The 27,618-nt window shown below is 52.2% G+C and overlaps 1 protein-coding gene across 17 annotated transcripts in view; it reads left to right on the top strand.

Annotated features, from left to right (window-relative positions):
• Window positions 1-4,957: 4,957 nt before the first annotated feature.
• The window catches only part of Camk2b (calcium/calmodulin dependent protein kinase II beta), an 87,966-nt gene continuing 65,305 nt past the window's right edge, over window positions 4,958-27,618 (top strand). For 2 of the 17 annotated variants that reach the window (XM_060365640.1, XM_060365633.1), the window contains exon 1: window positions 4,958-5,255. In XM_060365640.1, the coding sequence (XP_060221623.1) occupies window positions 5,191-5,255 (65 nt within the window). In that variant the 5' untranslated portion in view covers window positions 4,958-5,190. The remainder of the gene's footprint in view (window positions 5,256-27,618) is intronic. The other 15 variants (XM_060365635.1, XM_060365634.1, XM_060365632.1 and 12 more) reach the window with 12 other exon arrangements.

The raw sequence follows: 27,618 nt of genomic DNA, 5'->3' as shown, positions 1-27,618 counted from the left end.
GATAGACGCCAGAGCAGAGTGTGCAGGCATCACGAAACTCTGTGGTCCCCTAACCGCCACAGTGGTCACGCTGTCTTTCTTGTCAGCCTAGCCGGGGCAGCAGGCCCCTGTCCTTGGCGAGGCTCGAGCCCCAGCCCCAGGCCTCTCATGTTTAGCCCTCTTGCCTATGGGAAGAAGCTGCACAGGAGAGCATGGGAGGCCCCACTGCAGGTCTCCCAAGGAGGGAGTCCCCGCGATGGCAAGCCCCTAGTGTCCCTATGGGGTAAGCTGGAGCATTCCCTGGGCTCTCCTGGCCATTTGGACCTGTCCTGTCAGTCGTCACTCCTGCTAGGAGAACTGCTTGGATTATGCTGAGCTGGGATAGTGTATGTTCTGTGTCCAGTCCCGAGGCTGCGCCAAGAGAGTAGAGGTGACACCAACTAGAATAGACGCGGTGAGGTCACTCTGAAGGGGTGTGCCTCAGCAAGGGTCCAGGGAGTACCAGGAGCGTTCGAGGGAGACTCAACCCGCCAGAAGCCTAGACAGCGCACAGGAGAGGCGGCACCAAGCTGTAGCCTGGCAGTGCCCACGGCTGTGGTCTGGCCCCTTCTGGACAGGGTGGTACCCCCCTTAAGCTTGGTGCGTGGTGAGCAGGAGTAAGCCTGAGGTTACTGTCTGATATCCTCAAGTTGAACCTTTGAGGCAGGCCTGTGCACACTGCTCAGGGCTGACTAGCAAGCTCCATCTATCATGCTGTATTGGCCATAATGGTGGCTTCACAGCTGTTGGAGAACTCAGATGCCAGACAGAGTCTGCTACAGAGGGGACCAACAAAACACAGTGGGGCTCTTTCTGCCTCAGTCTCCCTATTCTTTTCCTTAAACAACACGGGCCCATTCTACCTGCAGGGCCTTTGCCTAGCAGCCTCTTTTGCTAACACCCCTTTCTCTTCTCTTCTCTTCTCTTCTCTTCTCTTCTCTTCTCTTCTCTTCTCTTCTCTTCTCTTCTCTTCTCTTCTCTTCTCTTCTCTTCTCTTCAGAGGATGCTCTTAAGGCCGCCTTCCCCACGTCATCCAGACCCCAGCTTACATGTCACCTCCACAAAAAACCTTCCACGGACACTCTGAAGGCTGTACCTGTCACCTCTAGCAGATCACTTGCTTTCTATGTAGACTAGCCTCTCTACCCTAATCATAAAGTGTGTGTGGGGTTCCAAGGCCCCCATGGCCACAGACAGTGTTGAATCCTATTGCCGTTTGCCCCGCACATGCATACAATATAGCAGAGAGATGTAGGACCAAAGGATAATTAGCAGCCAGTACAGTATGGAGTGCAACCACATGCTCTACCCAGAAACTGCGTGCAATTTTTGCAACAAGCCGTTTAGTATTTTTTGGACTGTGGCTGGTTCAGGGCCACTGAAATCACGGAGAAACAAGCAGTCATGGCGGTGGGGGTGGGACGTTATTGTGTGTGTTAAGCATCACTGCGGAACGCTGTTTTGTGTTCTTGTCAATATAAGCCCCATGGGCACAACTACCTTGCCATTCTCTGGTGTGTTCTCTGCCGGGGCAGGGCCATGCATACAGCTGGTACACAGCAATGGCACCAGGAGTGCGAGGGATCACTCTCACCCATAGCATCCTCGTTAAAGGTATGAGCTAGTTATGAAGGCGGATCTGGACTGGACTAACTTTGTGATCTGAAGCTAGTCAGTCTGATGTTGCCATCCGGTACCACCACCAATGCCTTTGCCACCACTGCCGCCACCATCACTGCCAATACTCTTACTGCCATCGTCACCACCGCTCCCATCACTGCTGCCAGGTGATTGGGGATTGATGGGCTCTGCTCTTCGGGCTCAGAAGACACAGCCTGATTTACTGGGTAGGCTGCTGTGCCCGTGACAGAGGGAGTGGTAACAATGCCCCTACCCAGCGGCAGACCCTGAAGGTAAAGGCATCAGGAAAGCGGCGGTGTTCTTTGGGAGAACGAGCCCCACGTGCATCACTTGTGGCTCTGCAGATGTGATGCTTGTTGCCATGGTGACTGTCCTAACAATAACCTTCCAGAACTGATATTCCCCACAACCACCCCAGCTGCCACCTGGGTGGGAGAATCCTCCTTGCTTACAGAAGGGAACCCGAAAGGACAAGGTGGGAGGTGGAGATGACATGGGGCGAGGGTGGGGCGGGGTAGCAGGCAGGGGAAGGGGTGGGATGAGGGAGGAGTCTTCGCCTCTGATCCAGAGCTGAAGCTACATGAGAAGGCCTCTGGGGTTCAAGCGCAGAAAAAGTCACAGCTGGAAACCTTTCTCCCTCCCCATCTTTTCAGTCTGCTGCATCTTAAGGCAGAGCGTGAGCTGTGTTGTCTGGGCAAGGATAGCCCGCACGCCTCGGCAGCTCACCTCTTCCCCCACTGTCTACTCCCGGATCATTTGCCTCTCCGGAGCCATCCGGATGACTTGAAGGATTGCCTCTGATGCTTCAGTTCACAGGGGAGGGGCTGCGGGGATGTCCAGGGCCTCACAGGAGTACAATGGGGGAGAGGCTGAGGACACAGTGGGCTTCCAACCGCACCCTTTAGTGACTGCAACTCTTTCCATGACACAGCCTGTCCACTTTTGAAAGGGGGCCTTGCAAGGGAGCACCCAGCGTGGTGCTGTGGCCTCGCCTGGTGTGTACATTTTTTGTGGCTTTGTGTGTATGTATATTGTGTGCCCATGTGCATGTTTTTTTATATGCATTTTTGTGCATGTGTGGTCATGTTTGTTTTTTGTTTTTTTGTTTTTCCCAGAGCTCAGGTTAAAGGTGTGTGCTACCAACCATCAGGCTGTGTGTATATCTTGGTGTGTATGTTTGTGTGAAAATAAAAGGCAAGGGGGACTTTATGGACAGTCCTAGGCACTCCTCTCTTTTGGATCAATTTTTGTTTTGTGAATGTGATGTGTGCGTGTGCGCGCACACACGCATAATCATGTGTAGGCCAGAGGTCAAGGTCCATCTTCCTTGGTCGCTTTCCAACTTTATTTTTTATTTAATCGAGGGTTTCTCACTGAAGCCGGAGCTTGCCAATTTAGCTAAGCTGGCTGGCCCGTAAGCCGCAGGGGTCTTCAGACCTCCATCCCTAAGCCTGTGCTTTTTCCCACAGGTTCACAAGCCTGGGTCCTCAGGCTTGTACAGCACACACCTTGCCACTGACCCTTCTCTCTAGTTGCCACACTCCCAGAGCATCTTTACTTCTGCTGTTTCTGTGTTGCCCCGTCTAGGAAAACGTTGCCTCTGGGGTTGAGAATCGAATAGTAAAATAAGGGTAAGGTCCATGCAAGCACACTCAAGATCAGCTACCATTAGGATTCAGGCACCACCTTGTGATCTTCCGGACCGCTGGTGGGAGGGGGTGTGACCCGGTAGCCTAAAGACAGCCTGACTCAGAGGGAGTGTGTGTGAGGGGGGGGGGGGGTGCGTGCAATTTTGCTTTGTTTGTTTGGCTAATTGTACTCTAGTGCAGCCTGCCCTCTTCTCCCTCCAGGGCTCAGAAAGAGCAGAAACAGCTGCTCTCAGCAGGTGCCACGGGGCGTCACATCAGCCCTAAGAGCAAGCTTCAGGCAGGCCTTCACCCTTTCCACCCTTCCGCCTGCCTGTTGCATGGGCTAGCATCCTCCGCCTAAGCTGTCACACTGTTTCTCACGGTGGGGTTTCCCTTCCTGCTCGGGTCCCGCCGAAGTCAAGGCCAAGATGCTTACATTCTCAGCTAGACGCTTCTGACTGGAACCTACACGTGCCCTTGAACATCCGGTCTCCAGCTTTCTGTCTTCCGGCGGAGGCTAGGTCTGTACACCCATCACGAGCATTTTGCCAAGAGGCCTGTTTTCACCTGGCAGCACTCTGTCAAGCCTACCTTTTGGGAGGACTCCTAATAGCTGCCCATTTGTTCCCTCTTTTAAGACGATCCTTGCCAGAGTGTCCATGGCTAGCCTTCGGTTGAGATAGGAATCCACTAGATCTGCTCTGGGAGATCAGTAAATGGAAGGAATCCAGCCAATCATCTATCCACGCCGTCCAGGCTAGCTGCAAAGTCCCCTCCCAGCTTCTTGGGGGAATACCTGGCCCCAAGCGCAAGGAGTCCAGTCCGGCTGCTGAGCGAGGGGAGCTTTGTGTGCCTGCCTGTGCCCACCTTCCTTCAGGGCCACTTTCAGGAGAGACTGGGAAGAGAGGGAGAAAGAGCCGGGTGCGTCTCTTTCCTGGCCAGGGCAGAGGTGAAGGGCTGGACCAGGGTATCCGGGATGCATGGCAGTGAGCTCTCACGACAGGAGTCCCCGACAGAGCAGAGCGGCCCCAGTTTTGCTGGCCCCATCTGGACTCCAAATGTTCACACAAGAACAGAGGACACGCCAGTCACTGGTCCCAGAAGAAGCCGGGAAAGGCTCGGGACCACCGCCCTGCCATGTTCCTCTCATCCCCTTCAGCCTAGCAGACTCACGGGCGGCTCCGCCAGGCTAGGCGGGAAGGGCTGGTGGCATCTTATGAGGGACCGGGAGAAGCCCAGCGCAGGACTACACAAGCCCCCTCCCAAGTGGGCCTTTGGGGGGCGGGGGGAGTCTGGGTTGACTGTTGAACTGCGGCAGTGGCTCGTCGGTGCAGGGCGCGGGCCTAGAGGGTCAGACGCAGTGCGTGGGCACCGCGTGGTGCAGCCCGTGTGCCCGGACGGGGCGCGGGCACGGGTGGGATTGGGAGGTGCGGGCGCAGTGCGGGTGCCGGCGCGGGCGCGACGCGTGTGTGCGAGTGGAGCCGCCGCGGTGCGGGTGCAGGGGGGGGGGCGGAGGGCGCGAGGCGCGCGCGGGAGCCGGCGCAGGTCCGAGGCGGCGGGGCGGTGGGCGCGCGGGGGCCGGCGTGTGCGGGGAGCGAGGGAGGCGCGTGCGAGGGGCGGCGGGCGGCGGGCGGGGCGGGCGCGGCGGCGGCGGCGGCGGCGGCGGCGCCCGCGCCCCTGCGCGCGTAGGTGTGCGGCGCGCTCCTGGCGGGGACGGAGCGAGCAGATCTCGCGTGCGCTCGCCGCCCGGCGCAGCCCAGCCCGGCCCCCGCCCGGCGCCGCGAGCCGAGGTGTCTCCCGCGCCCGCGCCCGTGCCGCCGCCGCCGCCGTGCCCGCGAGCGGGAGCCGGAGTCGCCGCCGCCCGAGCGCAGCCGAGCGCACGCCGAGCCCGATCGCCACCGCCATGGCCACCACGGTGACCTGCACCCGTTTCACCGACGAATACCAGCTCTACGAGGATATTGGCAAGTAAGAGCCTCGGCGCGCGCGCGGGCTGGCCGCAGACCCCGGGGAGCGGGGACCCCCGTCGCCGCGCGCACTGCGGGCCCCGCGCGCCCCCGGCTCCTCCCGCGAGCTGCGGGCCCAGGCGCACTGCCCCGTGCGGCCCCGACCCCCACGAGCCTCGGGTCCCGGGCCCCCGCTGCCCCTCCGCAACGCGGACGGCCCTGCCGGGTGCCCTGGCTTGGCGGGGACCGAGACTCGGGGATCTGGACTCGGCGCGGCGGGGGCGGCAGCAGGTGTCCCCCGAGCGCCGGGCAGACGTGACGCATTTGGCGGCGGGGAGGTCAGAGACAGGCGGCACGCGGGGGCGGCTGCCAGGCCTAGGGCGCCCGGGGGGGTTCGGCCGCGGCCCCAGGGGGTCGTCCCCCGAGTGTGGGCATGCTGTCCTCACCCCCACCCGAGAGGCGGGCGACAGCGGTGGCGGAGCCGCTCCGCGCCTGCTCCTCGCGTGGCCCCATCTGCTCCGGGGGAGCAGCGTGGGAGCAGCTTCTGCCTTCGGTCCCCTGGGGAATCTGGGTTCTGGAGGATTTTCCCCCGGATTCTTCTGGAAACAAGAATTTGGAGGGGGTGGACGAGGTCAGGGAGCCAGGATCAGGCCATGGGGTGGGGGTGGGGTGGGGGTGGGGGGGTGAGAGAGTGAGGCAGGGAACCAGTTGGGCCTCTGAATTCAGGGTCATCGAGGCAGACGGAGGCTGGCTTCTGGACTCCCCCCACTCCTGTGGTGGGAGGGCTAGGGGAGGACTCTGAAGGCGAGTTTCGGGTAGGGCCTCGTGGGGGAACAGGTGCCCTGGAGCCAAGATGCTGCTCCGCAGCACAAGCCATATTGGGGGTGAAGTCCTGGCTTTGTCCCTGGGGTTGCAGAAACGGCCAAGCCCCCAGGGGCCTGGGGCTTCCCTCTGGGACTTAAGGTGGCTGCAGGGGCATCCTTCGATGCCGGCTACATGACTCCAGAGCTGGGACCTCCTTCCCACTCGCTCTCCCCTCCCCCACCCCTCTTGTGCCGTGGGGGCGCTGGCGAGATTTCCTCTTACACATCCAGCCGCAAATCATTTTTTCCCCCCTCTCTCTCTCCTTTTACTAAAAAAGCGTCTGAGCGCTTGTGGTGGGCGAGGGACGCTGATCATTGATAATTGTGGAGTGCCCAGCGGGAGGAGTGTGGGGGTGTGAGCGTTCCCCACTTCTTCCTGCACGTGCCAAGAGGATTTGGGTCAGGCCTTGGGGGGGAAGGGGTGAGAAGCCAAGTGGAGTGACAGGAGGGGCCGATGCTGGATGGCAAGGAACAAGGCTGGGTGGACCCGGACGGGCCCCCGAGCCCAGAGAGCCCAGCACCCTTTCCTCAGCCCCGTGTCTCAAGCTTGCAGTCACTGAAGAAGCTTCCAGTAGCCGGCGGGGCTGTGCTCTGTGAGGAAGAGGTGATGGGCTGGCAGGCCTCAGGTGGGGCTGAGGCAGCATTGAGGTTATGGGGGGCCAGCCCTTCAGCTCTCAGACCCTCTGATGCCTTGAAGCGAGCTCTTCGGAGCCAGTTGCTCATCGCCACGGCTGTGCCCTGTGCTGCTGGGGCAGGTGGGCAGCAGTGAAAAGCGAGCAGTCGTGAGTCTCCCCTGCCTGGGGAACCTTCTTGTCATCTCCTGTGTGCCCAGGAGCCCGCATCCCCGCCCTGGGCCTCTCGGTAGCCTCCAGGCAGTCCATGTCGAGAGAGCATAACCAACAGATCACCTGGACTTGCTTCCCCACCTCGGTGTGAGCCAGCCTTCGCTGAGCAGCAGGATAAGGTGGCCACTGCCACCCCCGCTGGGGAGTGGAGGCTGGAGAATGACATTTGCAGTAGATGCAGGTGAGGGCTGAGTGGCTGCCAGCTCCTCCCTAGGTAAAAGGAGTGAGCCCTCACCCAGGTGTGGCGAGGATGCACGGGTGCCAGGATGAGACCCCAGGCCTGGTGTGGAGGGCCCCTCTAGCCAGCATTATCTCTGTGGAGACTGCTAGGTGCCAGGCCTAGGGATGGGCAGGGAGAGGGATGAGGGGATGGTACCTTCAGGATGAGCGGGGGGAAGGGGGGGGACACACACCTCATCCCCCCACCGCCCGCCCCCGGTAGCCATGTTGGCTAGTTGTTGACGGCGCCTGCCTGCGGCACAGTTGGTGCAGCTTCAGAGCCCCAGGTAGACCGTCCAAGTTTATTTAAAGCTGTAGTCCCTGGCACCCCGTCAGAAGATGCTGAATCCCCTGCCTGGCTGAAGGGCTGCTCCCCGGCCCACAGCTGCTCCTGGTTGTCTGGTGGCAGCTCTGGGCTTTCCCCTCCCTTCCCGGCTCTCTCCTGTCCGGCTCTCTCCTTCCTCAGGCCTGGGCAGCAGGTGGGCTGGCAGAGAAGAATGGCTCTCTGGGGCCTGGCCCATGAGGCACCTCAGTGTGTGTCTTTCTCTGCGGCTAATGCTTGCCTGGGGGGTTCGTATGCTGGGTTGCAGATCCACCATGAGCCCAGGGTCCCAGAAGCAAGCATGGTGCAAAGGGGGAGCCCTCAGTCCGCATGGGCCAGCTTTATCGTGGTTTAATCATTTCGTATTGGATGTGCAATCTAAAAGCTCAGAAACCCCAGGAACAATAACCATTGGTGTCTCCTCTACCCAGAACTAAAAATTATTCATCATTTTGTCTTTAAGTCCTGTCTTTTTTTTTTAAGTCCTGTCTTAAAAATAATAACAAGCAATGAACTGTAGTAAATATTAAATAGCCCATTTTCTTCTGCCTGGGCACAAGCACTCCCCTTCTTCACCGCATTCTCGTGGATGCAAGGATCTTATAACTTTGTAAAGATCCAGAACGTGTGTTCTCAGTCAGGATCGTCTTGCTGACATATGTGGCGCTGATGGGCAGTGGCCGTGGCTGCCATGTGGCGATCGTGGTGTGAGTGCCACGTGTCACCTGCTCTGCTCCTCGTGGAAATCTAGGCTGCCTCCTGTTCCTTCCCCCTCGTCACATGACCAACGCTGTGCGCAGTTTTCATGGTGCAAGGGTGAGAGTCACTTTGGTGTTTGTGCCTGGTGGTAGGGTTCCTGGTGAGGCTTTACAGTCCCCTGCCATGCCCACTTCCACTGTAGGAGCCCGACGCACCCATCCTGCCTTTGGCAGGTACGGGGCGGTAATGGGTAGAAAGTGATCACAAGCTCTGGATGAATGCTTGTGAATTTTCCGCTTTCAGAGAGTGGCTGTCTCATTAAAATATAGGTAGTCTCCCTAGAGAGAAGCACTTTCATAAGTTTTGGATATAATTTGGGGGTTCATGGACACTCCTACTTTGGAGGAGAGGGCGTGGGAGCCTCAGCCGTTAGCTTACTTCCTGTTGAATGGTATTTTTATAGCAACGGCTATGGTTGCTCACTCCTTTGCCAATCTTGGGCCATGGAGACCACCCTTGACCTTCAACCCAGAGAACTCCCACCGTTCTTGATGACCCCTCCCCATAAGCCCAGAACTGACCTTAATGTGTCCTTGACTCCATCTCCCGTCCCCAGTCAGCATTCTGAGCCGACTGGCGTGTTTGCGTGCCACCCACCCTCTGGGGTCATTGCTGTCCGCTGTTGGTGGTTCTTCTGACCGGCCTGCTCTGAGCTGGTGGGTGGCCTGCTGGGCAGTTAATACACTTAGAACATTCAGAGCGGGCCAGTTTTGGACTCTTGGGCTTGCCGTTAGGTTTGCTTTCTCCTTCCTGCCCTGGAGGATGCCAGGTTCTTTCTGCCTCAGGGCCTTTGCGAGGGCTGTCCCCCATCTCCTTGTTCCCACCTGCACTGCCTACAGTGCCTTGCATTGCCTTGTGCCCCCTCTGCCTGGACTAGTTGCTCACAGGAGAGCAGGGTCTGGGACCCCTGCCTGGGGTCTGAGTCTCAGGGCTTGGCCAGAGTGGGTTTCACATCACCTGAGGGGAAGGGGTAAGTGGACCTCTGGCCTTTGCCTGGCGGCTTGCTCTCCAGAATGAGCCCTGGTCTTGATTCTCTAATATAGGGTAATTTAAAAAGAAATCGCACATGCTGGCTTTGCTGGCAAGATGCGCATTAAGGTGACGCTAGTTTAGTTACTATTTAATGGTATTTTTATACCATAACCTACTTTGCTGAGAGCTAAGAATACATCTGCATGCCTGCTGCTGGACGCTGTTCTGGTGACAGTCGCTAGCACTTCGGTGGTGCCTGTTCCAATGCTGGGTCTGTGGGGCAGGTACCGCGGTCACCTCTGGTTTACAGGGGAGATGCTGGAGGGGCGCAGAGAAGCTCCCTAACTTAGCAAAGGCCACGTTTTCCACCAGGGACTTTGTTCTGGAACGCAGTTCTGCTTGTTGGAGCTGACGAGGCTGCCCTGTTCTGTGCTTTGGAAGTATTGTCACTCGGCTGACAGACTTGGCTACCTCGCAGTCTCCTGGGACCCCAGGCTCCTGAGGACCATGCCTGTCCTCCAGCGGCCTGTCACATCGTCTTTGTGCAGTTCCAAACCTAGGGCCACATCCACATTCCCTTCGTGAAAACGTCACTTCTTTTTATCACCTCTCTCCTTGACAACCAACACTCTGACCCCATTTGAGACCAGCAGGACTTAACATTTTATTTTATTCATTAACCAAACTAGGCTAATATCGTCTTGTTATTTTTTTTTAAATCAAGCAATACAGACTTATATGCGGTAAAATGTGATTCTTTGCTCCCCCCTCCCCCCAGCGGAACCATGTGTAAGGTATGGGTGTGCGAGCTGCTGTGGCACATACACATCTTTAGCACGTGTGTGGTTTGGAAACAGGCAGGCTTGCCCTGTATGTGGCCCCATTATTTGCTCAACCTGACATTTCTACACAGCAACTCCTCCTGTCAGAAAGTCAGCCTCTTCATGATTGTGCGTGTGCAGGAGCACGTGGAGGCCAGAAGTCACGTGTCTCCCTCAGTCATCCGCCACCCAGGGTCTCGTTGGGGCAAGACTATTAAGCCTTAGGGACCTTCTTGTCCTGGAGGACCAAACCTGAATTTTTCCACGGACGCTGGGGAGCTAACCTCAAGTCCTCGGGGCAAGTGTTTCGCTGACTGAGCCATCTCCAGATCCCTCATGTTAGAAAGTCTCTCTGATGGGCATGGACTGTACCTCTGTACACCCATTAGCTAGCTTTTAAAACCCCAAATTTGGCACCAGTTCTCTGATGTGTGATGGGGAGTGAAGGGACACTGTATTTGAAGTCAGAACCTGGCTGGTCGTTAGGAAGATGGGATGAAGGTGATGAAGTAGGGGCTGTGTGCTCATTGCAGGTTTGGGCTCTTGTGGGGAAATGACCTCACAGATGTTTGTTAAAGTCAAGGTCACTTCGGTACCAAGAGAGATAGAGTCCTGGGTCTCTTTGAAGGAGCCAAAGAATATATTCTTCTATTTTTTCTTTTTTTCTAAGACTCCCTCCAAGTGGAAGGCAGGGAGATTAAGAGTCCACATTAAGCCATCCTAGAACTCAGCAAGTAGTTAATTTAGCAGGAAGGACCTAACAGAGATTCAAGGGCAACTTCTGCCCCCGAGGAGAACCTCCTTCGACTTGTACTTCCTGGTCCAAGCAAGATCTGTAGCCTTTCTGGAAATTTTAAATATATTTCTAAAACTAGTCCCACTTTTTCTAGCTCCTCTACAAAAAAGGAAGGAAGGAAGGAAGGAAGGAAGGAAGGAAGGAAGGAAGGAAGGAAGGAAGCCTTTGTTCTTTGAAAAGCGTCTGGATTGTTCCTCTCTTTTTGAGACAGAGTCTCATGTAGCCCAGACTGGCTTTGAGCTGCAGCTGGTCTGGAACTCTTGATCTCCCTGTCTCCACCTCTTGAGTGCTGAGCTTACAGGCTTGAGCCACTGCGCCCAGCCTCATTTGCAGCTGAAGTCACTGCGTTAGTGGAGAGACAAAATGCATTATGTATCGGCTCTGTTTTTCATGAGTGATCATATGGGCATCGTACATACAAGCGTATTTTTTATTCATATGAAAATCTGAATTGATTGACAATAAAAGTGTCTTTTCCTGTCAGTTGTGGTGTTGCCGGCTGTCTTCACTTGGGATGGCTTTTTTCTCCTGGGTTAGTCACAAACTTGATCAGGGCTCAGCTGCTCTTGGACAGGGTGCTTTAGTATTGGCATAATGATCCTAAAATAACAAAATTATGATTCATTGTGAAGCCAGATACACATTTTTGTTGAATTCTAGAACAGATTGGCAAGAGCCAGGCAATGATTTAAGATTGTGATTGTGTTATATGGGGAGATCAAAGTCTACAGTTGCACGGGGGGCATCATTTGGGAACCTCAGACACTGTCCTTCTATTTCGTGTGCAAAGAGACTGGAGGGGAAAGGTAGGCTCTCCTCCTCGGGGAATGCCAGGGGTTATGGTGTACTGACATGTACATTGACAGGACCTTTTGCAGCAAAGAGTCAATATATCCAATGGCTTAGAACCATGCCTTGCATACAGCAGGTGTTCAGCAGTGGCTCAGCAATGGCCTGGGCCACTCAAGTCTTACTGCTGTGACTGCTTACCAGGGCCACAACACAACCTCCTACTGCAGGCAGCCGAGGGACCTCGGGGGTACCCAGATGGCTTGTCTGAGGGGCCTGCTGGTGGTACCACTTGGAGAGGCTTGTCCATCGGCTCCCAGCCCTCTAGATCTGCATCCTTCCTTCCTAACGGAATACTTCCTCTTACTTCTTGCGCATTAACGTACTCTGATGCTCAGAGTCTGCAAGGTTTCATCTGGGTCATTTGTTAGGGACTTTGGGGATATGGTGAAGCAGGTCCTGCTGAAGAAGGTGATCTGTGTCGCGGCCCTCCACCATTGGCAGTGTTTAAGTGTCACTCCAGCCCACCTCTTCAGACATGAGGGAGGAAGGCCGGGAGGTTAGAAAGCCGCCCAGGTGGCTCTGATGACCTTACCTGCATCCTCTTTGTTCACTGACCACCACACTAACTGCATTTGGAATTTTCTTTCGTTTTCTGTTAATTCACAATGACATGACTTTCTACCCTATACATTCTGTCTGGAATGGCCCTGTCTAGAGCGGTTCTCGGCCTTCCTAATGCTACGACTCTTTAAAGCAGTCCCTCATGTTGTGGTGACCCCCCCAACCATGAAATTGTTTTGTTGCTACTTCATAACTGTAATTTTGCTACTATTATGAACCATAATGTAAAATCTGATATTTCCAATGGTCTCAGGCAACCCCTAGGAAAAGGTTATTTCACTCCCAAAGAGGTCGTGACCCACAGGTTGAGAAACCCTGGTCTAGGAAAAAGGAAATGTGCTCACAAAGGGAAGCCATAAGTGTCACTTAAATTTTTTTAATAGTTATAAAAAAATAAAGAAGAGAGAAATGGTAAATGAATTTAATAATTTATTTAACATATTCTCAAATATATTACACCATGCAATCAAAGAAAATTATTGCATGTTTTGCATTCATTTTAATATCATGACTAGCTGCTGTGTATTGTACACTCATGCCATGCATCGGCTGGGGCCAGCCACAGCTCAGGTTCTGCCGTTAACTTGGTGGCCGTGGCTGCTGGGCTGGAGGCTTTGTTGTTTGTTTGTTTGTTTGTTTTGAGAGTGGTTACAGTCAGCTCCTGGTTTCTCCCCCATAGACTTGTTCAATCATTGTACAGATCTGACTGCACATTCACCATCTGCCAGGATTCTTCGGGGTACTTGGGAAATAATAGCGAGCAAAGCAGTCAAGGATGCCTGCCTTGGGCTAGTGAGAAGACACGGGCAAAAGACAGAAGGGCTAAACAAACCACCTGCTAGGGCAACAAGTGATGGGCGCCTCTGGGAATGTCGGAGCATCAGGTAGGGGGAAGGAGTGCATCTATAAGAAGGGTTAGCAGGGTCAAGAAAAAAAGTAATAATAGGTTCTAATTGGATCTGGAAGGACAGAGGCGACATTACTACCATTCCAACAGAACGAATTACCCAGAAATATTATGAACAGTTGTGTGCCAAAGGTTAGATAACCTAGGTGGAGTCGACAGATTTCTGAGGAAGACACAAACTACTGGCCCAAGACGAAATAGAAAGTCAGAATAGACGTGTCATAGACTCTGGATTAGTAACTCATCATAGCCTCCATGGTTGGCTTCCCAGTTTATTTCGTGACTTCAGTAATTGACACTAGCTCACTAATGTTAGAAGAAAACTGCAGATGAGTATCCTTTATGAATACAAATGCAACATCCTAAACAAAATTAATAACACTAACCTACCAGTGTGTGAATACACTAGATGACAAGTAGGATTTACCCCAGAAATAGCAAACGCTGGTTTAACGTTCGGAAAGACGTCTCTCTACTAGGTAGTGTTGATAGAATAAACACAGCAACACTGGGACCATCCCAAAGGATGCAGAAAAACATTTGTATTAGCTACTTAAAACTCTGTGCGTAGTAATAGTGCGTGTGTGAGTGTGTGTGTGGTGTGGTGTGCATAGATTATTCACGTACGTGTTGGGGCCAGAGGTCACTATCAGTTACCTTCTTCAGCTGCTGTTTATCTTAGTTTTGGGGAGGCGGTCTCTCACCGAGTCTAGTGTCCATCTGCTTGCTGGACTGGCTGACCCGCGTGCTCTAGGACTCCACCTGTCTCTGCTCAGCCTCCTCCATCTCAGGGCTAGGGCTATAGGCACACAACCTTGTGCCTCTAGTGGGTGCTTGGGATCTGAACTCGGGCCCTCCTGGCTGCATGGGAGGCATGTTTGCCAAGCCAGCCCTGACCCCTCTATTATCTGTTTTCCTCATTGCTGGGGCAAAATACCTGGCAGAGGTAACGTAAAGAAGGAAGGACTGACTTTGGCTCACAGTTCCAGGGTCATTTTAGTCCATCCCATGGGAGCAGAGGTGTATGTGGGGGGGTGGGGGGGGTGGGGGGTGGGGTGTGGGGGGAGCAGATGAGGCAGAGCCCCACATCTCCACAGACCTGGCACTTTCTGAGACCTGCTGCTAGCACCTTGCTTCTTCCAACCGGGTGCCTTAGACGCTACCACCAGCTGGGGACCAAGCCCACAACGCAAGGACCTGTGTGGAGGGGACAGTTTACATCTGAGCCATAGCAGTATTGGATGAAATCATATGTTCTTTCTTGATTTAAAAACAAAACAAAAACATTGCAAACTTCCCAAACTTGACAGAAGGCGTTGATGAAAGTGCAGAGTGATATCACCATTTTTTTTTTTTTTTTTTGAGACAGGGTTTCTTTGTGTATCAGAGTCTGTCCTGGACTCACTTTGTAGTGAGTCCAGCTAGCCTCAAACTCACAAAGAGATCTGCCTGCCTCTGCCTCCCAAATGCTGAAATTAAAGGCATGTGCCACCACGCCCAGATGACACCACCATTTTTAATTGATCACAGCGATGAGGTTCTTGCCAGAAATATTTGGGTAAGAAAAGGACAATAATCAGACTGGAAAAGAATAGGTAAAACTTTACAGATGGTGTATGTGCTCTTGTGCAAAATTCCAAGAAATCCATTAAAAACTGTCAAAGAATAAAACCCAGCTAATTTCAGAATACTGATACAAAAATCTGTTTTATCCCATTACTCTAGCAATGTTTTCGTTTGTTCGTTTTTTCGAGACAGGGTTTCTCTGTGTAACCTTGGCTGTCCTGGACTTGCTATTGTAGACCTGGCTGGCCTAGAACTCACAGTGATCTGCCTGCTTCTTCCTCCGAGTGCTGGGATTAACAGCATTCGCCACATTCACCACCACGCCCGGTTTACACCAGCAGTGTTTAATCCCAAAATAGAGTTAGGAAAACAATTCTACCTGTAATAAGGTCTAAAGGAATAAAATATAGTGATAAGTTTTACAAAAGAGGTCAGCTGTGGCTAAGGCCCTGGGTTCAGTGCCCACTACCGCAGAAAAGAAACAAAAGAAGAGAATCATTTGTACACTGACAACTACAAACTGCTGTTGAGAAAATGTAAAGACCGAAACAAACGGACCGGCAGCTCCCGGCCATGGGTTAGCAGGCTTAGGACTATGGAGGGCTATGTCGCCACCTTTCCACTCCTGAAACGTGATACGGGAGGAGGCTGCTTTGTGGAAGACTGACGGGCTCAGCGCCTCAGAGCTTGCAGTCCGTCATCACCGGCCTAGCTGCTTCCGGGCTCATGCCTGGCAAGGCAGGGCGTCATGGTGATGAGCATCAGCTGCAGTAAAGGGCTTTACCTCAGGGCAGACAGGAGGCCGGCAGTGGGCAGAAGGGGTGGGAACGCACCCCACTGCATGGTGGTGACTACTTCCTCGAGCGAGGCCCCGCTGTAGCTTCCATCACCTTCCAGGGATGTGTTCAAATTTCGAGTCCCTCACCGTAGAATGCATTGATGAGTTTGGAGTCCTTGGAGCCCGTCACTTCCCAAAGCCCGTCAGCTGGCCACAAGCCTTTCCAGGGGTCCTTGGGGGAACATTTTAGATTCAAACTGAAGCAAGATGGTCAAAATTGAACCATACAGTCTTTTTTTCCCCTCCCAAGACAGGGTCTCACTATGTACCCTGGCTGTCCTGTAACTCACTGTGTAGACTGGCCTTGAACTCACAGAGATCCACCCGCCTCTGCCTCCCAGATGGTGGGAATAAGGGCGAGCGCCACTAATGCCCAGCTTGACTGCAGTTTCAGTGTAATGCCGGAAGGATTCTAGGGTCCTTCTTACCAGACTTGACAAGTCTGTCCTAAAATTTACACAGAAATTAGAGAGATCCAGACAATCTTAGAAAAGAAAAGTAATCTTGGGGAGGTCCAGTATCTTGGCTTCAAAAGTACACAGATAAGAGCAATCAGAACATGAGCATGATGGCAGAAAGATGATGTAAGGCTAGTGAATCTGAGTTGCGTGCCTGAAACAAATCTGTATCCTCATGCTCAGTTTTTTGTTGGTTTGCTGTGCTTTTGGTTATGCTGCAACTCGAACTCAGGACCTTGTGAATTCGAGTCAAGTACTCAACCACTGAGCCATCTCCCAGCCCATAAGTTGATACTTGACAAGGGCACCCAGACAGTTCAGTGAGGGAAGAGTTGTGGTTCATTCAACAAGGGGACAATTGGGTCATTGTGGTGGAACATGACTGTAAATCCTATCACTGACAGGGCTGAAGCAGGAGGATTGTGAGCCTAGGATTCATATAACAAGACTGTGTTTCAAAACAAATGAACAAAATCAAACAGTATCCAAACGCCAAAGGATGAAGTTGAAACCCAGCCCGTACAAATTCATCTCAAGATGGGTCATAGTTTTTAAAGTAGAAAATAAAACCACAAAGTGCTTGGAGGGAGATGGAGTAAGTCTGTGTGGCCTTGGATTAGGCAACGCTTGTTTAGACGTGGCACTAAAACATAAGCGACAAAAGAAAAACAGATAAATTGGACTTCATCCGCGTTAAAATCTTTTGTGCTTCAAAGGGTATGGACAACAGCTGAGAGGGTGAGAAACTGATTTGAAAATCATGTATCTGGGAGTTTGTGTTCAGAATATTTAAGAACTCCCCCTACCTAGCAGCTAAATAAATAACCCAATTTTTAAAAATGGCCAGAGTAGGCCAGGGAGGAAGCTCAGAAGCTCAGTTGAGGAAATATGCTTGCTTTGCAGGAATGAGGGACTGAGTTTTATCCCAGAAAACGCACACACACACACACACAGAGAGAGAGAGAGAGAGAGAGAGAGAGAGAGAGAGAGAGAGAGAGAGCGCTTGGCAGAGACAGGTGGTTCTCTGGGGCTCACTGGCCAGCCTAGCCTACACGGTGAGCTCCATGCCAGTGACTGTCTCTGAATAAAAAGGTAGATGGCCCCTGAGGAAGTGCAGTTTCCCTCTGGTTCCGAGTGCACGCGCGCACCCCCCATGCAGAGTGGATGGTAGACCCACGTCCCATCCGGCCGCCCTGCCAGGGTCCTGAAAGGCAAGCCAATGCTCGATGGCTCAGGGTCACAGGTCCCTGACCCCCAGTTGCAGCGGGAAGGAAGGATGACTGTCACGGAGTAGAACGTGCAGCGATGGAAAGTGGAACTTAGATCATGAATGGATGCCCACCTATTTGGATATGTTACAAGCCACCGGGTGAACTGGCATATGATATATATCCCAAGAGGCCCTGGGGCCTCCCTTCATGTGCAGGCTTCCCAGAAGGGTAGGTGTGGAAGGGCCAGCTCCGTCAAGTTAACTTCTGCTGTGAAGCCTTCACAGACCCCTCAGTGAGGAGTCCTGTTGTCCCCAAGCATCTGGCAGGTGCCTGGTGACTGTGTCTCTAAACTTAGACATTCCTTGGGTCTCTGCCTAGTGTGAGCTCAGACTGGGGCTCGGGCCTGGGGCACGGCAGAGTCAGGTTCCCACTAGGTGAGAAGCATGTTGGACCTGGGAACTCCTCGGGCAAAGCCAGGAGCTGCAAACGCTCTAGCTGGATGTGGAAGAGCCACGCTGCACCCGCGCCCATCCTTCCCAGAGACAGGAGAGGAGTGAGGAGAGCCTGCCCTGCTCCATCCCCTTCCAGAGATGCCTGTAGAAGGTTCTACTTCTAGGGACCCACCGAGTCCCCTGGCTTTCAAACCTTTGCTGCTGTGGCTTCGTCTCGTTTTCTTTCTTTCTCTGTGTTGTCCCATCCATGGTTCCAGCATGAGCTGGCATTTGGTGTTCTTGTAACCCCTTCTCCACCCACTTTTCTTTCTTGGAGCTTCCTCTGTGGTGAGCCTCCCAGGACACATACGTGGCTGCCCCGAAAGGCAGCTGAGGGTCGGTGAGCTGTGGACCGGGGCCAGGTGAGCGCTGGCTGACTTTATGAGGACCCTGGCTGGGTGGCAGGATGGGAGGTAGATCATCATGGGCTGCATTCCCTGGGCTCAGTGAGAATGTGGTCTCACAGGGTTACCGTGGGCTGGATATACCCTGACTCACGGGCCTCGTGTGTCCCCAGAAACTAATGTCGCTCAGCTTGCAGACACGAGGACCCTTTCCCCTCCTGGGCCCTCTGTTTCTTTCCTTTCCCCCCTCATCTTTTTTCTCTGTCATAACTGGGCCGAGGGAGAATATCCTTCATCTAAGCGTCCTACCCAGATCTGTGATTTTGTGCCTTTCCCCCCCTCCATACCCCTGGAGGCTCAGATTCATTTTATCTTTACCCGGATGGACACTCGTCTTCACCAGTGGCAGACGTGGTAGACAGCCTGGCTTGTCGGGAGGACCTCTGTCTGTCTCTGTCTGTGGCAGGGCGCCCTCCAAGGTGCCAGGGCTGTGGAGGGGCAGGGGCTGCTGTTCTGTGTCCCTTTCAAGGGCCTAGACACAAAACTTATCCCGCCCCCTTGACCTTTAGTTCACAGTTCACTGCCTGGAACCATTCTAGACCCCTCGAACCTTTCGTATTCGCCACCAGAGGTTAAGGTTTGATTTTCACAGTACTGCAGGGGACTCATTTTAGACCCATATTTTAAGAGCTGGGGATGGAGCTCAGTGGTAGAGCACAGTTTTGATACGCAATCCGAAAAGAACATTTTAAAGTTGTGTTTCAAGTACCAGCTTATTTCATGTCTTAAAAAAATTTTTTTTAATTTTATTGATTTTTTTTTTTTTTACATTTCTATTTCATGTGCATGTATTTTGCCTTTGTGTATGTCTGTGCACCGCTTGAGTGCAGAGCCTGTGGGGACCAGAAGAGGTCATTGGATCCCCCAGAAGCATAGTTATAGACAGTTGTGAGCTGCCATGTGGATGCTGGGAATCAAAGCCAGGTCCTCTGGAAGAGCAGCCAGTGCTTTTAGCCACTGAGCCACTCTCCAGCTGAGTTTCATTATTGCTTAAAGATTTCCAGAGACACAGCCACATACGCCACTGGAACGTGTGTGTGTGTGTGTGTGTGTGTGTGTGGTGTGTGTGTGTGTGTGTGAAAATACACATGAAACTTAGCATCGAGATAGCTCACAGCTACAGTTCATCGGCTTCGGCGATAGTCACTGCTGTACACCAATCACTGTTCACCCCCACCCCCCTTACTAACTCCCTCTCCTCCCCCACTCCTGGCAACCTCCATTCTACCTTCTGCCCCTGACCTCTCGTAAGTATTTCATAGGGACAGCGCATCACCTCACTCAGCGGGTCACCCATGTGGGAGCATGAGTAGGAACCTCCCTCCTGAATCTGTTGCCTGACTGGACACGTTTTTATGCATCTGTCTACCCATCAGTGGACACCCGGGGCTCATCCACCGTGTGGCTGATACAGCTTTGAATGGCAGCTTGTTGAAGACGGTTTTATGGACGTGATGTGTGTCCCCTTCTGCGGGGCGTATGTTAGGAGCTGCTGCTCTGTTTGGCCTTGCGTCTGTGGGTTTCAGTCGCCCACCTGTAAGCCAGGAGCCTGGTGTCCCTCAGGCCCCTCTGTTGTTTCTGCGGAGACCCAGTTCTTGTGGATGAGACTTGTTGCTGAGCTTTCATGAAGGAGGATAGCCTAGTGCCTTGCAAGTGACATGGGCACGCATCTGTATGTCGGGTAGGGTCCTTAAGAATGAAACAAGAAGGGTGAAATCAGATTGGCCCGAGCTGTAACAGATCCCCGGTCCTGAGGAGCTCTAAATGATACCCACCTTGCAGGGGAGAAGGGGGGACCTGATGGCAGCCCCCGTGATGGGAAGCTGTGTGTTCTAAGTGTAAGCGGCTGCTCCGTGTCCGGCGTTCTTGAGATACCCTTCCCAGACAAGGAACATCACGTCCCCTCCTTGCCTGTCCTCCTTGAGTCAACACGGCCTTGGCTGTCACTCTATTCAAAGGTAATTTCAGACCCTCTGGGGTTTGGTGCAGTTCTTGTCTCTGCGTGGTGATTTCTCCACTGTCCCTTCCTGGGCACAGCCACCAGCAGCCTCTGCCAGGAGGATGTGACAGGCCCTGGAGTGATGCCTTAGAAGGTGGTAGCGTGCCTGTGGCCTTCTGTGGGAGCTACTGCTGGGCTGCTCCTCCGTCGGCTCACGATTTGGGACAGTTTCTTCCTCGTTGGCACACATTCAAATGCTCACGTCCTACAGATGTCTCAATGTCACAGGCTGCTATCCAAGGTGAGTCCTTCCTGCTGGCGTGCCGAGAGGCCGCAGACGGGAGACTGAGGCTGTCAAGCTGGAGATGTCAAGCTGGAGATCGTATCGTACAGTGTGCTACCATCCTTGTTCGGACCCCTGTCTGCGCCCTTACCCTGGGCTTAGCTGACTCCTCTGCATTTGGAGATGCCTTGCGTTCCTTCAGAGCCATCACTGTGTGATGGAGCCAGGGTTCAAACAGCCGGGATGGGCCCTGAGGGTGCAGAGAGCGGCTCTCAGACCCTCAGAGCTTAGGTTCTGGGCTGCCTTAGCGCAGTGGTTTGGAAGTTGGCCCCACCAGGCCAGTAGCATGGCCTTCACTTGAGAGCCCTCGTCCACCTGGGCAGCCTGCTCAAAGGAGGACCCCACCTGCTTGTAGTATGACCGCTTTTCTGAGCTGGTCTGGTGCCTGCCTGCTCTTTGGGACACCTGGTGTGAAGGTGGCGCCTTGAGGTGCTTGTGGTTGTAGTGGGTGCTGGCATGCAAAGCACACAGGGCTCTGGGCTGGGGACACAAGCCACTCCTTGCAGAGGCCCATTGACAGCCCTCGGTGCCCGCTGCACCTTTCTGACCCTGCCCAGCCGGGCAGGCAACAAGGACAGGCCAGTGTGGACAGATGCCTGGGGAGAGGTGGCCAGGCAGTCCCTAGCTTTGCAGCAGGAGTATTGAGAGAGTGGAGCTGTGCTGCATGCTCAGGCCTGTTGCTAGGCAAAATTGCCTTCTGTAGGCATCATACAGACAGTGTGGGTGTCAGGGTCACCTGTGTTTTCTGCACAGGGTTGGAACTGAACCTTGTGACACAGGCCATGTCTGCGACCCTTTACAACCCTTTCTTTGTAGTCTCCCTCTCACCTTTGTCCTCTTTAAGCAAAATGGGGTGACCTTGTCCTGCCCCAGGCATCCAGACAAAGGGGAGTCCTGAAGGTAGGCATTGGGGGAAGAGCCTGAGGATGTGGAGACATACCAGGGGCATGTGGTGAGGACAGGAGCTGTGAGGGGCAGGGACTTAGGCCGCAACAGGTGGAGTGGTGGAGGTCTCAGTCTTCCTATAAAGGCTGTTCCTTTGAGCCTGCTGGCTCCTGCTGGTCCCTGCCATTTCTAAGGTCACGGTCAGGGTGGCAACTGCCCAGGGACAGTTAAGTGCCAGCACCCCCTAACAGGCAGAGACTGATGCACGCTTGGACTCTTGAGACATAGTGAAGATTCAGTTCTGTCCTCAGAATGCCCACCCTCATGTTTTGGGGACAAAAGAATGTGTTCTGTGCCATCTCTCTCAAGCACTTTCTATGTCAATGAGACCAGGCAGATTCACACAGTATCGGCAGCTGACGGTGATGAAGAGGTGGTTTCCTATTAGACAGAACCCCCAGCTGATACATGGATGAAGCAGGCAGTGTACAAAAAGTAAGTGAAGGTTTATGTTTGTAAAACCAAGAAATGAGACAAGAGCCAGCCTCCATCAGCCTTCCGGGTCTTCAGTAGCCTGGTGCTGTTAAGCCTCCTTGCCCCACACAGGCTCGGCTCTCCTGTGGATGAGGACCATGCTGCAGGCCTGTGAGCACTGGGGATGGGTCAGCCTTGGGTGTGCATAAAGGCTTCTTGATGTGGGCAGTTAAGGAATGTCAAAGATGTGGCTGAGCCCAAGGGCCTGTCCCCTAGAGCCGACAGCCAGACAATGCTGACAACACTGAGCCCCACCCTCACTCTTTCCCCTGACCCTCCCCTTCCCCTCTCCCTCCGCCCCCTCCCCCACCCCCCACCCCCCCACAGAGGGGAAGGTGTGTGACGGGGTGCTGACAGTGTATGGCATGTCTTGTCACCCTCTGTCCCCCGGGACCCTGAAGTATCATCTCCTAATGCTGTGCGGGTCCTTGTCACTCAAGTGCTGACATTTCCCTGCGTGGCCAGTGCCCCAGTGCTGTCCTAAGGCTGGCCCTTCTCTGCACTGGGTTCTTAAGATCCTCTGTCTTTTGTCTCTCTATAATTTCATTTTGAGGCAGGTTCTTACTATGTAGCCCAGGCTGGCCTCAAACTCAGAATTTTCCTATCTTCTCCCAAGTGCTACTTCTGGCTCAAAAAAGAAAATGGAAAGGTTTTGTCGTCTGTGATGTTTCGTTTTATGAAATGAGCTTCCTTTCCAGAGTGGTTTTATGCCTACAGGCACAGAAAGCACGGGGCTCCCGCCTGTCCCTTCTCCACCTCTGTATTAGTAACTTTTCTCACTGCTGTGACAAGACAAAATAAACTCTTCCAGGAGGGTTTATTTTAGTTCCCGGTTGAAGGGGAAAGCCTGCCGTGCCGGGAAGGCAGCAGGAGCGGAGGCAGCCGGGCCGGTCAGATCGCATCCACAGTCAGGAAACAGCGCAGACTCCCTCCAGGCCCACACGCTGAGGTCTCACGGCCGACTCGGGAAGCTTTTACAGCCGTCACCTGCGAGGCTCTTTCCCACTCTAACCGCAGCACCTACCCACCCACCCTGCGCTCTCATAATTTAAAAACAGACTTCTCTGTCTTTATTTTATGTGCGTGTGTGTGTGTGTGTGCATTTTGTCTGTGTGCATGTAAGCACCACGTGAGTGCAGTGCCTGTGAGACCAGGAGAAGACACTATATGCACTGGAGTTGGAGTTACAGGAGGTCGTGAGCCCCTGGATGTGGGTGCCGGGAACCAGATTCTAGTCCTGTGTAAGAGCGGCATGTGCTCTCAGCTGCTGAGTCACCTCCTCAGCCCCTGACATGTCATTTTTTAAAAAATATTTATTTATTTTTTTCGGTGTGAGTGCTCTATCTGCATGTACCCCTGCATTCCAGAAGAGGACAGCAGATTCCAGTATAGATGGTTGTGAACCAGCATATGGTTGCTGGGAATTGAACTCAGGACCTCTGCAAGAGCAGAGGATGCTCTTAACTGCTGAGCCATTTCTCCAGCCCCCTGATACGTCATTTTTAACGAAAGTTTGCAGTTAACATCAGAGGTCACCTCGTGCGTTCTTGGGTTTGGACAGATGTGTAATGACCATTGTCACATCATATGGTGTCACTGCAGTAAGTTCCCTCTGGGTTCCCCCTCCTCATCCCTTCCCTCCTCCCCTAAACCTTGGCAACCTCTAATTTTTTTGCCGTCCAGAAGTCAGGGCATGCGAGCCATTCAGGGTCTAGCCTTTCAGACAGAATTCTTCCACTTGGCGCCCTCGTCAGGATCCTCATTGACTTCCCAGGACTTGATGTCCATTTGTCTTCGCTAACATTGCATACTCTGCGCAACCGTATTCATGTTTGCGTCCCCTGTGGAAGTGCACGATCTCGGTGGCTTCTAAGCTTTGGCAGTGTGATTGGAGCTGCTTCCGGCTTCTGGGCTCAGGATCTATAAGTTTACGCCTAATTAGAGCACTCCTAGGGAATCTAAGTGCCGGCTCAGAGAGCCGAGTAGTTTTCATTTTGCAGGAAACCACCAAACTGTCTTCCTCAGTGGCAGGGCCGCTTGCCTGCCCACTGTCAATGAGCGGTTCCCATAGCTCCGCCCACTAGCCTGAGCGTTCCCGTAGCTCCGCCCACCATCACTGAGCTGTCCTGTAGTTCCACAGCCTCTCCAGAGGTCAGGACAGCTGTATAGTGCTGTCTTTGCTGTTTTAGTTTACAGTTCCATGATGATGGATGTTGAGTGTCCTTCAATACACCAATTTCCTATCTGCAGAACTTTCTACAGTTAGGTAGCTGTTTAGATCATTTGCTTATTTTTCCTTTGTGTGTTGTTTGCTTTTAAAGTTTCTTTGCATATTTTGGAAGCCAGTCCTTGACCAGATATGTGTTTTGCAAACACTGTTTTCTAGTTAGTAGAGGTTTGCCCTTTCAGTCTTTAAACAGAGTCCTTCTCAGAGCAGTACTTTTGGATTTTAAGTCCAACTCCCTGTTGATTTTGGTGTTGTAACTGAGTCAGGGTCAAACAGTGTCACCTATATTTTCTTTTACGTTACTCTTTGGGGTTTCCTGTGTTGCGTTCGGGTTTGTAGTTCATTTCATGTTGATTTTTCTAGAAGACATTAGATCTTGCCAGGTGTGTGTGGGGGGCACAGGCCTTTATCCCAACACTTGGGAGACAGAGACAGGTGGGTCTGTAAGTTCAGTGCCTGCCGGGTGTACATGGCAAGTTCTATACCAGCCAGAGCTACTGTCTAAAAATAAAGAAGATGTGAGATCTCTGACCAGATTCTGTTTTCCACCTGGATGTCCCTTGTCCCAACATCATTGTTGGCAAGAACTTCCTTTCTCCACCTGGTCTCCAGAGACCTGAACCTGTGTTGGCCATTCTGCATATTTTTGTTTCCCACATCAGCTTTAGAGTAAGCTTGTCTGGATCAGTAACACACTGCTCTTCTCCCTCATCCGTAGCTGATGCTGGGAAGCGCTGAGGTGACATCAGTCTATTCATGATGGTTTAACATCCCTCCGTTAGTTCATTTTTGACTTTTTTTTTTTCATCCAAATTTGGTCCTTTTCCCTATTAGAGCTTGTCCATATTTTGCTAGAGAGATACCAGCTTTCTTCACTTTTTGTGGTGCTGACATAGATGCTATTATGTTTTAAGTTTCAAGTTCAAATTGCTTATGAAACAACACTTGAATTTTAAATATCAGTCTAATAGTCTTCATCCTTGGGTACCACTTGTGACTTGGCTTTTGTTGGCCAGAGGGGGTTTCTACCTAGATGGATGTGTCATTTCTAAGCAAAAATGGTTATGTCTTCCCATCCCTATCAGTATGACCCGTATTTCCTTTTCTTTGTCTTATTGCATTGGCTGGGATTTTCCAGTGTGACGGCAGATCCCAGTGGGGAAGGAGACATCCTTGCTTTCTTCTGATCATGTAAGGTAGTATCTAGTTTTAAGTATGATAGAAACTGTAGGTCTCTGTCAATTCTTTTTATCAAGTTGTGGAAGTTCTACTATATTTCTAGTTTGCAGAGGGTGTGTGTGTTGTAATGAGTGAGTGCTGGATTTTGTGATAAGCTCTTTTTGCTTTCTGTAGGGTCATATGATTTCTTTGTTTTTCATTTGTTGATGGATAATTATATTGATGTTGAATCTGAGCCAGTTTTGAATACCAAGGGTGAGTCCCAATGAATTCAACTTGGAGATCTCTGTCAAGGAGTTTTGCATTCATCTTATGAAAGATCTCTGCCACAGAGATCCATTGCCTACATTGAGTTACATATTCTCTTTGCTTTTGCTTTCTAGAAGAGAATTGATAACTTTCCTTTTGTTGGTTTTATTTTTAAGACAGAGTTTCACTATAGAGCCTTAGCTGACCTGTCACTCTCTGTGTAGGTCAGGTTGGCCATGAACTTACAGAGATCTACCTCCCAAGTGCAAGGATTAGAGATGTGTGCTACTTTCTTAAATGTCTGATAAAATTCACAAATGAGACCATTGGGACGTGGCTCTTTCTGTTTGGAAATCTCTCAGTTACTCTCTCAATTTCTTTGAGAGATCCTGGTCAGGTCACACACACACACACACACCCTTTAAACCATCTTCCTATGGAGCCCACGCTGGCCTTGAACATGAGATCCTTTGTGCCTTGGCCTCGCAAGCACTAGAACTACAGCTATGTGCGACCACTGTGTGACTTTTGGTGGATTATGTCTTTCTTGGAGCTGGTCCATCTCATCTACGTTTATCAGTTCTATGGCCACAGGGGTGTCCACATCATCCCTACTCTTCTCAGGCCTGGTGGGCTCAGGAGCAATGGCCCTGCCTTCATTTCTGCAGGTGCTGTGTCCGCTCTTCATCCAGCTCTTGCATTCCACCCTCTGCCTTCGCCTCATCTGGGTCTCACTTTTTGTGGCCAGCAGTTTTTCACTGGCATTGATCTTTTCAAAGCTTTTGGCTTTGTTGATTTTCTGTATTGATTTCCTGTCTGCAGTTTCACTGATTTCTGCTCTAGTTTCTTTTTTTCTGCTTGCTTTCAATTTTATTCTCTCCCTTTCTTATTTGCTTTTATTTATTTATTTTTACGTGTGCGGATGTTTTGCTTGCATGTACACATGTGCACCCCATGTGTCCCTGGTGCCTGGTGCCCACAGCACCAGAAGGGGGCTTTGGACTCCCTGGAACTGGATTATGGATGGCTGAGCATCACAGTGTGGGTGCTGGGAACTGAGCCTGGGCCCTCTGCAAGAGCAGTGAGTGCTCTTAACCGCTGAGCCAGCTCTCCAGCGCCTCTTTCTCATTTCTGAGGAGAGGTTCTGGTTACTGATCTTAGATACCTTTTTTCTTTTTTACATATATTCACTTTGTGATACAAAATTTCCACTGATGACCTCTCTCGCCACATTTGACAATTTTTGATAAGTTCTACTTTCATTTTAAAAATCAAAAATACCTCCCAAATGTTTCCTTCAGCCCTTCTCATTAATCCTTATAACATTTAGAAAAATGGCATTTAATAACTATGTATTAGGATTTTTTCCAGCTACCTTTCTGTTATTTATTCCGGTTTGATGCCATCACAGCCCAAGAGCATACTTTGATTTCTGTTCTTTCATGGCCCAGCGTGGGGTCTGTCTCAGTGGACGTTTCATGTGCGCTTGAGAGTGGTGGGTAGATTCTGCTGTTGCTGCAGAAGGTGGTCTCTCTCTAGACCTCCATCATGTCCAGATGAGTAATGGTTCTTGATTCTCTGCTCTAGATTTTCCCATGGCTGTATGTATGGGTGTGTGCACATACGTGTGTGTGTGTGTGTGTGTGTGTGTGTGTGTTTAGGCTAGAGGACAGCCTCAGATGCTTACTCCTAAGGTGCCAACCAGTCTCACACTGGTCTGAGATGTGCCTAGTGGTCTAAGCTGGCTGGCCAGCAAGCCCCACATGTCCACCCACCTTCACCTTCCAAGGGCTGGGGTATGAGTGTGCGCCAGCCCTCCTAGCACTGTTGTTTGTTTGTTTGCTTGTTTGTTTGTTTTACGTGGGTGCTGGGGCTCAGGCTCGGGTCTTTCTGCTCGTGCAGCCGTCCACCTCCCCAGCCACTGTGTCTGTGCGTCGATGATCCAGGGTTTTGAAATCTCCAGTTGTGGTGTTGGGTTTGTCTAATTTTTCTCACAGTTCCACGAGCTCCAGTCTTGTGTCCGTGCTTTGTTATTGGGGTGACCGTGTCTTGGATTGCTCTGTCTTCTTGAAAAATGGCTCCATTGCTGTGTAAGGGCTCATTCGTGCCTCAGTTTCCCTCATTCTGAAATGACTCTTGCCTGA

The sequence above is a fragment of the Meriones unguiculatus genome, chromosome 12 (assembly GCF_030254825.1).
Source record: "Meriones unguiculatus strain TT.TT164.6M chromosome 12, Bangor_MerUng_6.1, whole genome shotgun sequence".
Classification (NCBI taxonomy): Eukaryota; Metazoa; Chordata; class Mammalia; order Rodentia; family Muridae; genus Meriones; species Meriones unguiculatus.
This window is presented reverse-complemented; position numbering and strand designations above follow the sequence as displayed.